Source organism: Sarcophilus harrisii, chromosome 1, assembly GCF_902635505.1.
Source record: "Sarcophilus harrisii chromosome 1, mSarHar1.11, whole genome shotgun sequence".
NCBI classification, from domain to species: domain Eukaryota; kingdom Metazoa; phylum Chordata; class Mammalia; order Dasyuromorphia; family Dasyuridae; genus Sarcophilus; species Sarcophilus harrisii.
In genome coordinates, this window is record NC_045426.1 from 708,331,684 (window position 1) to 708,343,931 (window position 12,248).

The 12,248-nt window shown below is 59.0% G+C and overlaps 1 protein-coding gene across 2 annotated transcripts in view; it reads left to right on the forward strand.

Moving 5' to 3' along the window:
* The window catches only part of LIMK2 (LIM domain kinase 2), a 61,323-nt gene that overhangs the window by 37,227 nt on the left and 11,848 nt on the right, over nucleotides 1-12,248 (forward strand). Inside the window, exons 1-7 of one of the 2 annotated variants that reach the window (XM_031948943.1) lie at nucleotides 190-549; nucleotides 7,875-8,010; nucleotides 9,030-9,139; nucleotides 9,668-9,856; nucleotides 10,130-10,235; nucleotides 10,689-10,885; nucleotides 11,956-12,142. In XM_031948943.1, coding sequence (XP_031804803.1) covers nucleotides 497-549; nucleotides 7,875-8,010; nucleotides 9,030-9,139; nucleotides 9,668-9,856; nucleotides 10,130-10,235; nucleotides 10,689-10,885; nucleotides 11,956-12,142 — 978 coding nt within the window. In that variant the 5' untranslated portion in view covers nucleotides 190-496. Of the gene's footprint in view, nucleotides 1-189; nucleotides 550-7,874; nucleotides 8,011-9,029; nucleotides 9,140-9,667; nucleotides 9,857-10,129; nucleotides 10,236-10,688; nucleotides 10,886-11,955; nucleotides 12,143-12,248 lie in introns of those variants that run through there. The other variant, XM_031948942.1, reaches the window with a different exon arrangement.

A 12,248-nucleotide genomic window follows, 5' to 3' on the forward strand; every position in this document is an offset into this window, starting at 1 on the left:
GATTGCTGAATTCTCCCGCTCTCTTCCGAGCCCCGAGAATTATTGGGGTGCAAGCTCCCGAGCTTGGGGGAGGGGGCGCGGGGCGGCCGGACTGCAGACACACACACACACACACACACACACTCACTCCCTCTACCCCCAGCCCCCTCCTCCCGCGGCCCAACCCCCCCACACCCCCACACCCCCCCACCTTCCAGCCCAGCCTGGGATCGGCCTCCCGGGCCACGCCTACTGGGAGCAACCCCGCCCCTTCCTCCGCCCGCCCCTCCCTCCTGGATTCTGGGGGCGGGGCCGAGGAGAAGGCTCCCTTGACAGCCAGCCCCTGCCCAGGAGAGAATGCCCTGCAGCTCCCGGGGGCCCGCTGCCTCCGCGTAGGGTCATGAGCCCCGAGCCGGGCGGCCCGGAGCCCTGGTCGTGCCCCAGCCCCGGAGGCGCGGGCCCGGCCATGTAGCCGCCCCGGGCCGGTCGGCCGAGCCTGCGGAGCGAGTGCTCGGCCATGGGAGCCTACTGGTCCGTGCCGGCGTACTTCACTTCCAGAGACCCTTTCCGGTGAGTGGCCGCCGGGCCCCTTCTCCCGGGGGCGGAGGGGGGCCGGCCGGGCTGCACGGGATGACCGGGGGCGGCTTGCCCTCGCGCCCCCCTCTGCCGCCGGGCCCTGTGACCTGCTGCCGAGTTGGGGGGGGGGGGTTCGGGCGTGCGGGGACCAGGCTGGCCCCGGGGCCGGGAAGCCGGAGTCTGGCCCCAAGGGCTCTTGGCCGGTCCGGTCCCGGGCAGTCTTAGGAGACCGGGAAGCTGGCCCCTGCCTTGCCCTAGAGGAGGGCACCAGGTGAGCAGCTGCCCAGTCCAACTCTGAGTGTGGCAGCCCCTCCGCGGCCTGGGGGCATGGCTGGGGGAGACCTGGCCCCCGGGCTGTTTAGAGATTGGGGGCTGCCGGGGGCGGAGGCCAGAGGTCTCCCTAAGGGCCTGAAAGGGCAAGGGACTTTTTTGGGGCCTGTTGGTGGAGAGCCAGCCTAGAGCCTTGGCAAGGCAGGGACTTTCACTTCAGTTGCCATTTTGGAGTCTGGGAGAGGTTTGGGGAGACCCCCCATTGTTCACAGCGGGGTGTCCCACACTTTGTTAGCTGTTCTTTGGAGAAGTGACCCTAAGGATTGGGGGCGGTCTTCCTGCTCTGGAATTCTGGGTAGGGAGGGGCTCAGACCTGTTTGGAAGTGAGTGAGGTATGGCCGGTTTCCTCCACCTCGGCTTTCCACCTTAGCCGCCCCACCCATCCCTGAATTGAGGCTGCTGTTGGGGGTTTCAGGCCCCTAGGGCCTCCCGAACAGAGCCGTTCCTGGCTGGGGTGGGGCTTGTTTTCTTAGACTGGAGAAGATTTGGGGACGCCTCTCCCTTACAGGTGGCCCTAGTCACCTTCTCCCTGCTGGCCGGGTGAAAACCACCCACTCCCAGCCCCAGAGGGAAAAGGAGGGATGGTCCTGGGCTCTGAGAGAGCCCTTGGGAGAAGGGCAAAATGCACTTTGAGCTTGTTAAAGGCCGGGCAAGTACTCTTGGAATTGTGGGGCTTGGGGGGGCCTTCCAGATGTCGTCTTCTTCCCCCCAGCCAGAAGTGGTGGCCAGCAGTCAGCCAGAGTTCTTCAGTTTCTCCAGGCTGCCCCCCCCTCCCATCCACCTCTTGTTTCTTCTCTTGCCTAGACAGCGAGGGAGTGCGAGCTCATGGGCCCAGAGTCTGGAAGGTCTGAGCCCCCATCCAGCATCTGTGTGACCTCTGGGCAAGTCACTTAACCCCTATCTGCCTCAGTTTCCTGCTCTGTAAAGTGGGGGAATAATAGGATCTGAACCTCGCAAGGCTCTCGTGCATCTCCAATGAGATAAAACGTGTGATACATTTGGTACAACTCTTGGCACACAATGGGTGCTTAATAAATGCTTCTTTCTTCCCTTGCCATTTTCTCCCTTGTCCTTTATCCATCAGGGGTAACAGATGGGTGTTTGGCTTTGCTGATAGTCCCTCCCAGTGATTGATAGACTGAATGTGTCTGTTGATCCCGGCCTCCGAGGTGACAGCAGGATACTCTTTAAAGAGGAAATTCCTAAAGGAGTTGTTTACGAGAAGCTTGTGAAGACAGGTTTTGTCCCAGAGAACAAAGAGACTGAAAGGGTCCAGGTGTTAATTAAGATGTTCCCTGCTTCAGTGGAGGGGTCTCTGATTTCAGAATCCCTTCCTTTTCCCCCTTGACACAGCCTGGTGAAAAAGGCTCCTCTTGGAGTCAGAAGGGCTAGAGATTCCTGCTCTGGAGCTCAGCCATCTTCCCCCACACAGGCTTAGGTCAGATGACCTCCCAGGATGCCCCTGAGTGCCCGTTCCCTCGCTCCCCGGCCTAGGCCAGGCATTCCCCATGGCTCCGTGGCCTTTCCCCCGCCTGCCTGGGTTATCGCAGAGACAGGGAGCGTTCGGGAGCACTAAAAGGCTTGCAAAGTGCTTCCCGATATTTCCTTGTGGGATCCTCGGCCTGGGAGCCGGGGGCTATCTCTGTCCAGATTTTACAGATAAGGGGACTTGGCAGCCAGCTATTGCACAGTGTGGATCTGCTGATGCAGCGGCCCCTTTAGCTTGGTCCTGGAGAATGGGCCCAGGGAAGGGCCTTTCATCAGGCACTTTAGTGGCTGCTTCTCAGAGCCCAGGAAAGTCAGATCCCCTTGGGTCCGGGTTGGCCCTTGCTCGGACCCTAGGGGATTTGAGGCAATCTGGCCAGAGAGCTGGGAGCCCAACATTTGGGATCAGTTGGTGACACTCAATGGCATCTGCCCTCTTTGTGTTCCTGGCCTCTGTTTGCCCAGCTGGGAAGCCGGAGATTGTTGGGCCCGACCTATCCCCTCCCCCACCCCAGAGCTAGACCAGAACTTTGTGGAATTCCTCAGCCCCCGGGGGGATGGTGGAGGGGGGCGCCCTCTACTCCCTTGCTGGCTGTCTAAGCTGCAGCACTCCCTCCCCCAGACTCTTCTCTCACCATCAAATCCCAGAGCCCGGCCATCCTGGAGCCCTGGCTCTGGGATAGCTCCAGGAGCCATCCCCGGGAGCCGGCTTGGGATGGGGCGGGGACAGGGGGAATGTAATTACCCTGTGTGGCAACACATAGCTGGGTGTCTCACCCCATCCCCCCATAAAGCCGTTCAGACTGAGCAGGTGTTGGAATTACCAGGTGGGCCTCCGTTTAAGAACAAAACCTAAATGAGACCATGAATCCCAAAGCCAAGGCCCTCCCCCCAGCGCTCCCCTCACAAGGTGAGCCCGGATCTGCCGCCGTTTCCCTTCTGGAGCAGATGGGAGGGAAGATGGCAAAGGAGTCCCAGAGCAGGCTGGGCAGGGCCGCCCGCAAGCCGGTTTTCAGCATCTAAAAATGAGTGGGTTGAGCCCTCGGCCCAGAGCCCTTGGGCCACTAACATGGCTCCCCAGGTTCATCCTCTGTGCTGTCCACAGGAATACTTTTATGCGACTGGCTCCCCTGGTGGAGTCTTCCAAGGAAAGCCCCGGAGCTCCATGGCTGGGCGCGGGTTAGTTTTCGGGAAAGGTTCCCTTCTGCTTCCACCCTCTTGGAACCCACAGGGAGAAGTCCAGAAAAGCTTCCCAGGTTTCTCTAAGCAGAGACCCAGGCCACATTCCTTCTGGACCCGGCCCATCTCCAGAGGGGATTTAGATCGAAACCCCTCCCTGTCTGCTCGGCTCTGGGGAGGGAAGGCCTAGGAATGCCCCCTCCCCCAAGCAGATTTCTACATCCCTGCCCAACTCAGACTTCTCCAGGAAGAGCGAAAGCCTGGTCATAGGCCCTGGAGGTCAGTCCTTGGGATGGTGGCCCCGTCTTGTGCCCATCTCCATCTCTCCTCCCATAGCGCCCAGCCCAGGGTGCTCACGGTAAGACACAGGACCGCCATTGCAAGAGAGAAAGCAGTGGGCTTCGCGGCGGGGGCCTCAGCCGGAGGCCTCCCCAACGTGTTTGACAGACATCTGTAAAAGGGGATGATGGCAATGGTGGTATCCCCCACGCCGGGCGGGAATCCCACGAGAGGATGTATGGCCAGCACCTTGCCGACTTCAAATCCCGTCAAAGCTCTCCCCCTGACTTATTGATGTGGCGTCGACCAGGGCTGAGGCTGAGACCCAAGCCGATCGGCCCTGTCCGGCCGGGACCCCAAGTGGGGCTGCGTCCACAGGGAGGGGGTCCCTTAGAGCCAGGCTTCTTCCCTAAGGGCCTTGAACTTCGCTCTTCGGGGCATAAGTATTTCCGAGTAATTGACTTCCTTGGCCGTCCAGTTCTGTTTACTTTTGTACATTTATAAATAGGCTTCCCAGAAGGGCCCACGGCCTGGAGCCCTTCCTCTGGGGCTCATTTTGGTCAGCGACTTCCAACACCGATCCTCCAGGTGGGGTCGGGTCCTCTCTCTGGGAGAGACTTGCAGAATTTGGGGAGACTCATGCTTCATCTCGAGTCTCTTGTTCCTTTTCCTCTGCTTTCTGGCCTGTGCCTTGCCCTTCTCCCTACCTGTCTTAGTGCATTCTGGGGTCTGTTTCTTGATGTTGGGTTTTCCTTCCTGTGTCATCTATGACCCAGAGCCCTCTGTGGAGGCGCCATTTGAACTCTGATCCACTGCCAGGGTTCGTGTTTCTGGCTTGTTGCGACTTAGCCCTGGGAGCCCAGCCCTTGAGAGCCATAACAGGACTGGAGGGGAAGTCACACTTTTTATTCCAAGGTTAGCTCCTGGCCTCTGGAATTCTCTTCAGGCCGCTGGCTCGGGAGGCCCTCGTCCGGCTCCCTCGTTCTTGCCTCAGGGGGTCCGCGCTTTGGCCCTCTAGCTAAGGACATCCGTGGGGTGCAGCCGCCCGCGGGGACCCCCGGACCCCGGCTCCCCTCTCTTCAGCAGGCATTCTTCTGCACAAGCTGATGCGTCTCCTGCTTGTCTGTACTTGTCTCTCCCTGACACCCCTCCCTGCCTCAGGAGCGCCCAACCTGGGACGTTGAGGGCAAACAAAAGCAGGGTGCTGGCAGAGGAGGCTGGGGCATGTTCTCATTCTCCCCTTGCCTGCGGCTCTCCTGCACACATACCACTGCGAGGGTGGGACAGGTCCCAGGCCTCCCAACTGGGTCACGTGGCCTCCGCTCCTGAAAACGAGAGATCGCCGGGCTTCTGCGGACCGGAAGATTCCAGAGAGGCCATTTTACAGACGAGAAAGTGGGCTTTAGGAATTCGCCCTCAGCAGACGACGTCTCAGCCGGCGACATCTCGGTTCTGGCCCCGTGGCCTCCCACACCGTCCAGCGAGAGTTCCAAGGGTTGGGAAGGAGGTGGAATTTGAGCCTGGAAGGGTGACCAGCATGTTGCAAAAGTGGGGAATGGTATCCAGGGGCGTACGGGAGGCCATCGGGGGACACACGCCTGGCTCACTTGGGGCAGGCCGCCTTCCATCGTCACATCCCTGCTTCAGGGAGGGTGTACCTCCCAGCTGGACCAGGAGATCTCGGAGTCCGGGGCCCACAGCCCTCAGCACTTCGTACCGTGTCGTGTGCACGGCGACGCACTAGGATCCCATCATGCTCTGCCCACAGCTGAGCTCTAACGTTTCCGACCTGCAGCCCTCTGGGCCCTCCTTGGAGGCCGTCCATCCTGCCCAGCAGCTCAGGGCTACTTCCTAAGTGCGTGCTGAATCCAGACTGTTCTGGCGTTCTCTGCGTTATTCCTAAGCATTTCAGGTGGTCTTTAAAGGAGATTCTAAGTGAGAACTCGAAGGCAAGGTGAGGGAAAACTCTCCAGCACGAGGACGGACACTCATGGGGTTTCCCTCACACTGATGTCTGTTTTTGTCTCCATCTGTCTCTCCAGTTTGGATAACTGCTTGGGGGTGGGAAGAGGGGGAGTGTCACAAGTGCTAAAGAGAACAGAACACTGGACTAGAGTCATGAAGATAGGAGTTAAAATCCTACCTCATACACTTGCCTACTGTCTGCCTCAGCTTCCTCATTTGTAAAATGGGGGCTGTAGTAACTCCTTCCTCTCAGGGCTGTTGGGAGGATCAGAGGAGGTCATATTTATGGCGTTTGCAAACCTTAAAGAGTCCTGGAGTTGTCAGCACCAGAGTGAGCAGACGGCCCCTAGCCGGCCCTCTGGTTCTGAGATTTCACGACAGCTCAGCCTGAGTGGGCCTCAGGGGGGTGGGGGACCCAGAGAACCTAGCAAGATTCAGCAAGCATTCATTTAGTGCCTGCTGTGTGCTGGGCACCCTATCTGGCTTTGGAGAGACAAAGACAAAAAGGTCATTGTCCTTTCCCTTAAGGAGAACTTGTTCTCCTCGGCTTAAACTGTGTGTACCCACAAAAGCAAGTGCAAGAGCTGACAGATACAGGATATTGGGAGGCGGGAGGGAGGCAGGGGTGGGAGGGGGGGGACAGAAGACCAATCTGGGAGATCAAGAAGTGCCTCTTTTAGGAGATGACCTTTGAACTGATTGTTGAAGTGCTCCAGGAGGACGAGGACTCTGTGTGCACGGTGGGGAAGCTTTTGAAGTGTCCTTGGTGGGGACTGCAGAGGCCTCCCAGGGAGGCCGGGGCTTCGGGTTTAAAGGAGAAGATAATGGGCAGCTTCAGAAAGGGAGGGAGATAACAAAGGAGTCTGGGGACTTAGTCTTTTAGTCTTTCAGTGACTACAGTTTAATATCATTGGTCTCTTTATAATCCTATGTGTTATTTTTTGCATTTAAAATATTGCAGGAGGGGGTGTAGAGGCTTCCTCAGGCCACCAAAGGGGTCTGTGATCCCTGCCCCCACCCCACCTTCAGAGACCAGAGAGCTTTCTTTATCTGTGTGCCTGTCTCTGTCTCTCTATGTCTCTTTCTCTCTGTATTTTTGTCTCTCTTTTTCTCTTTCTCTCTTTGTCTCTCTCTTTCTCTGTCTTTCTGTCTTTCTCTGTTTGTCTCTCTGTCTCTGTCTCTGTCTCTCTTTGTCTCTCTCTGTCGCTCTCTCTCTCTCTCTCTCTGTCTCTCTCTCTCTGTCTCTGTCTCTCTGTCTCTTTCTCAGTATTGAAAGCCCTTCACTTGCGCCTCATCCAGTGCCTCTTGGTTGCCATGGAGTTGACCGGCCCCTTGGAGTCTCTGCCAGGAAACCACATGTCCCTGGCAAGCTGGAAAGGCCTTGAGCATGTGGTCTCACATTTGTGTGGCCCAGGGATCAGCCTAAATTCGAGAGAGGCTCCTCTCTGGGGGCCAAAGTCCTCCCTGCAGAAGAATGGAGCCAGTGCTTGCTTCTGGGAATTACTGACGCGTCCCTGTTGCCTGTTGCTGGGCGACTGGATGCATCGTGGCGGGCCTACTGCGTGCCAGAGCACCAAGTCGGGGGACAAAATGGGTCTGAGAGAGTTGGCCCCGGGGAGAAACAGAGTAGGCGGCAAACTGAATGTGGGCTGATGTAGGTAACGGCGCTGCATAAAGTGACCACATGACAGAGGCTGGCCCCGGCTCTTTGGGGAGGAGCCCTTACCCAGCACCTCTTTCTCTTGGCTCTGAGTTGGAGAGAGTAGGATTAGTCTTTCCACCAGGGATGCTACTCTGGGGACAGAAAACCTGGGTGTAGATGCCCAAGACCTAATTTCAACAAGTCAGTCACCAGTAGGCATTTAGCGGGCACCTGTTTATGCCCGGTGCTGCCAGTCTTGCCCATATAGCCACCACAAAGGTCAGTCTGTACAGGTCTTCTATCAGGTGGGCCTACTGCGCGGGCTGGCCCCTCTCCCGGCTGTGCTGAGAAAGCACGGGCCGCCGTAACCCATCCCCCAATCCAGGGCAGCCCCTCGTGGGCGGCGTCCTCCAAAGAATCCCCTTGCCTTCTCTCGCAGGTGCTCAGAATGCCAGGACCCTCTGACCAACTGGTACTACGAGAAGGACGGGAAGCTTTATTGCCACAAGGATTACTGGGGGAAGTTTGGGGAGTTCTGCCATGGCTGCTCGCTGCTCATGACCGGGCCTGTCATGGTAAGGACTCGGCTCTTCCTCCAGGCCAGGCTGAGGGCACTGGGATATTCAGGCCCTCATTCACAGCAGAGGAGGCCTTGGGCCTTCTGCGGCCCCCGGGCTGGATATTCCCCATCCTGCTTTTGGAGAGCTGAACCTGTATCTGCAGTTGCTTCTGCAATTCCCATTTCCCCCTCCCCATTCTGACATGTGGGGAAGCATCCCAAGGAAGCACAAGCCTTGAAACAGGGGGCCTCCAAAAAGCCTGAGGAAGGAAGGGAACCCCATGAGCCAGAACTTAGAGGCATAAAGGGCCGAACTGTCACAGAGTGGGCATGAAGAGGAGGAGAAAATCAGAGAGAACTGTGCAGAGCCCTAAGTCCCCCGCCTCCTTGACCTGAGACCCTTTTCCTCCCAACTCCACCCCCCACTTCCCAAAGAGACAAGCTGACAATTCCTGACCTCAAGGAGCTTAGAAAGGACAGATAAGGCCTGGACACAGATAAACTATGATCGAGGCAAAAGAGGGAAGAGTGTGAGCTCAGCAGTTTGAGGAAGACGGGATTGCCGTCAGTCGGAAAGATCAGGGAAAGCCGAGCTGGGCTCAAGCTGGCCAAAAGGAGCGCAGAATTCACTGCTGGTCTGGGGGGAGCCTCTCTAGGGGCACCTGCTACAGCAGGCCAGAGCAGGGCTGACAGCCAGCCAGCAGAGCCTCATGGGACCCACAGATGCTGGTGGGCTCTGGGCACAGGAGGCTCCCCAGGGCTAGGAGTCAGGGGCTAGCTTTCCTTCATTTCAAGTGTTGCCTCATGGCCCAGGAATGGCTGCCTGCAAAGCCGGTATTGGAAAGGAGAATTGCTCCTTGGGGGACTCAGGCTAGAGGAGTGGATCTTTCTCTCTGGGCCTGAGACCCTTCAGGGGAGCACTGTCCTGCCTGCTCTGCTGCCAGGCCTGCTCCTGAGAATCAGCCTATGAGGCTTAAAAACATTGGGGTTCCACCACATCCCATCTCCCTCCTCCCTTCCGTCCTCCCCACACAGGTAGCCGGAGAGTACAAGTATCACCCAGAATGCTTTGCCTGCATGAGCTGCAAGGTGATCCTTGAAGATGGAGATGCCTACGCCCTGGTTCAGCATTCCACTCTGTACTGGTAAGGTGACCGGTGCCCCCCATGGACAGCTGGGGGGAGGTAACCCAGCACAAGTTCCCCTCAAAAGTGACCCGACTCCCCCACACAACTGTGTTCAGAATCCCCCGAGGGGGCAGCCAGCGGGCCCAGTATAGTCAGGAGGACCTGAGTTCTAATCGGGCTCAGACACATCACTATCTGGCTTTGGGACCCTGGGCAGGTTCCCAATTGCCTTGCCTCTCACCCACCCCTCCCCTCCCCAAAAAAACAAAGAAATGACATGATTTTGTTGTGATAAGAGCACTGTGGTCAGTCCTGTCTCTGCTGGAAGGCCTGAATGTGGGGTGGAGGGCACTGATGGTCTGGGAGCCCATGGCACCTGCCCCTTTGGGCACCTCTGAGGGTCTGGGAGCCCATGGCACCTACCCCTTCTGACCACTGGGGCTCTGGGAGCCCATGGCACCTGCCCCTTCCAGCACTACCCTCAAGGCGTGGCGGGCATCGGGCTTGGCAGAGGCATAAGCCAACCCTGGTGTCCTCCCTGTGTAGTGGGAAGTGCTACAATGAGGTGGTGCTCACGCCCATGTTTGAGAGGCTGTCCACGGAGTCTGCCCAGGACCAGCTGCCTTACTCCGTCACGCTCATCTCCATGCCCGCCACTACCGAAGGCAAGAGAGGCTTTTCCGTGGCCATTGACAGTGCCCGCTCCGACTACGCCACCACCGTCCAAGTGAAAGAGTGAGTGCCTGGGACTCCCCGAGGCGGCCTGTGGGCATCAGGCCTGGACGGGCACCCCAGGCCTGCTTTCCTGGCTGCTGCCAGCCTGGGGCCTCAGCTTTGGCAAAGGTCCCGAACAAGGGCCCGAGGCCCGTTCTGCTGGGTCACGCCATTCTGTAGGGCAGGCTGTGCTGCCCCGGGAGAGAGAAAGAAACACCCGGGCCCCTCTGCCCAAGGAAGCCCTTTCCAGAAGAGCGCTGCTCGGCCCTGACCCGTTCTCCCATTGCGTTTCAGGGTCAGCCGGCTGCACATCAGCCCCGACATCCGGAATGCCATCCACCCTGGGGACCGGATTCTGGAAATCAATGGCACCCCGGTCCGAACACTGCGGGTAGAGGAGGTACGGAACCTTGCCCTGGGCTGGTTGGTGGCCGGGTCCAGATCCTTGGAGCTTCCCTCCAGCTTCCCGGTCCCTTCTCCCACTGCTCCCATCCTTGGTGGGCTTTGGAGACTGGTGACCTCGGGCCAGCCACTTTCCCGTGGTGGGACTCAGAAGTAAAGTCCTCCCAGCTCTAGAGCCCTGGTGCTCCTCCTGGGACACCGATGGCTTCCCATGTCCCCAGACCAAGGGAGGTGGAGAGGAGGAGAGGCCCGTAGGGAGGCTGTTTAGACAGCACTGGGTCAGCTGCTGCCCCCCGAGAACTGAAGCCATCCCCAAGGAAAGGAGGAGGAGGAGGTCAGCGCCAGAGGGCCAGACCCCTGTCAGCCCCTTGGCCACAGAGGGAGGAGAGAGAGAATGGCCAGAGGGGGACCCTCTCTGGGAGGCTGGGGCTCACTCGGCTCTGATCACCAGGTAGAGGACGTGATCGCCAGGACCAGCCAGACCCTGCAGCTCTTGATTGAGCACGACCCTGTGTCCCAGCGCCTGGATCACCTGCGGCTAGACTCCCGGCTTCCCCCCCACCTGAAGCCTGTTGGGGCCCCTCATGCCCAGAACACTCTGGAGGTGAAGGAGAACCTGGATGGGACCCTGCGGAGGCGCTCTCTCAGGTGCGGCCCTGGGGGACAAAGGGACGAGGGCCTCTCACCCAGCGGCCGCCTCGCTGCCGGATTGCCGTCCAGTCAGACTGGTCGGGACAATCAGGGACGGGTGCTCCTGGTTCTCCTCGGCCCTGCTGGGCCACTCGCCCAGGGCAGGGAACGATCCCCTTCTGGTAGAGGCTGAGGCTGATGGGGAAGACAGCAGGACCCATGAACGTGAAGAAGCCAAAGTTGCAAAGTACGAGCTCATTTAAGAGGAAAGAGAGGAAGGGGCCCGGGTGCAGAGCTAAGCAGTAAGAGGTGAGGGCGGGCACAGCGAGTGGAGGACGGGGAGGCAGCCCCACAGCAGCTTCAGGGGATGCTGGGCCTAGCAAGGCCTTTTTTTCATCATTTATTCTGATAAGAGTTTGATTTCCTTTGACTTTTCTCTTCCCCTTCTCCTCCCTGCCCAGAAGAGCCAGCAGTCTGACATAGGTTATAGTCATGTAAAATGTTTCCTCATTGGTCGTGTTATGAAAGACAAATCAGAACAAAAGGGAAAACCCATGAGAAAGAAAAGCCCTATGGAGGGCTTGACCCTGCAAGAGAGGCTGCCGCCATTTTGTCAGAGAGCCCATGGGGAGTGGGGTCCTGTGGGGTGGAAGTGAAGAGAGGGGAAGAAGAGGCGGGCCCCCATCGGAAAGGAGCCCTTGCTCTGCCATGGCTGACAAGGGCTCCCTCTGCTTCTGCTGGGAGATCTCCAGGGGGCCGTCCTCCCCCTCCCTCCCCTCTGTCTGTCTCCTTCCCCCCCCCCCCCACCTCCACTTTCCTTCTCTCCCCCCACCCTGCCCTGCCCTGCGGCTGATTCCATTTTGCCCCGACTGACATTAGGCAGACTGGCGGTACAGGGCCCCAACCTTGTGACCTTTGGCACGAGGTGACCCCTATGGCCAGCACGGGGACAGCTGTGAGTTTCCATGGAGATGATGTGTCTGGCAGAGCCCAGAAGCTGATGGAAGTGCAGGCTCCGGCTCAGCCCCTCTCAGGAGGCTTTCCCTGCGGGGTCTGGGTGCTAACGTGTTCCCTGCTCCCGCCCCCAGGCGCAGCAACAGCATCTCCAAGTCTCCGGGTCCCTGCTCCCCCAAGGAGCCGCTGCTGCTCAGCCGGGACATCAGCCGCTCCGAATCCCTACGCTGCTCCAGCAGCTGCTCCCAGCAGATCTTCCGGCCCTGCGACCTGACCCATGGGGAGGTCCTGGGGAAGGGCTTCTTCGGACAGGCCATCAAGGTGAGCCCGGGCCCGGCCGCCTTCTCTCGAGCTCGGGGCGTGTTCGGCGGCCGCCGGCGCTGTGCACGGGGGTCGGCTGAGGCTGCTGCCAGAGAGGCAGCTTCCC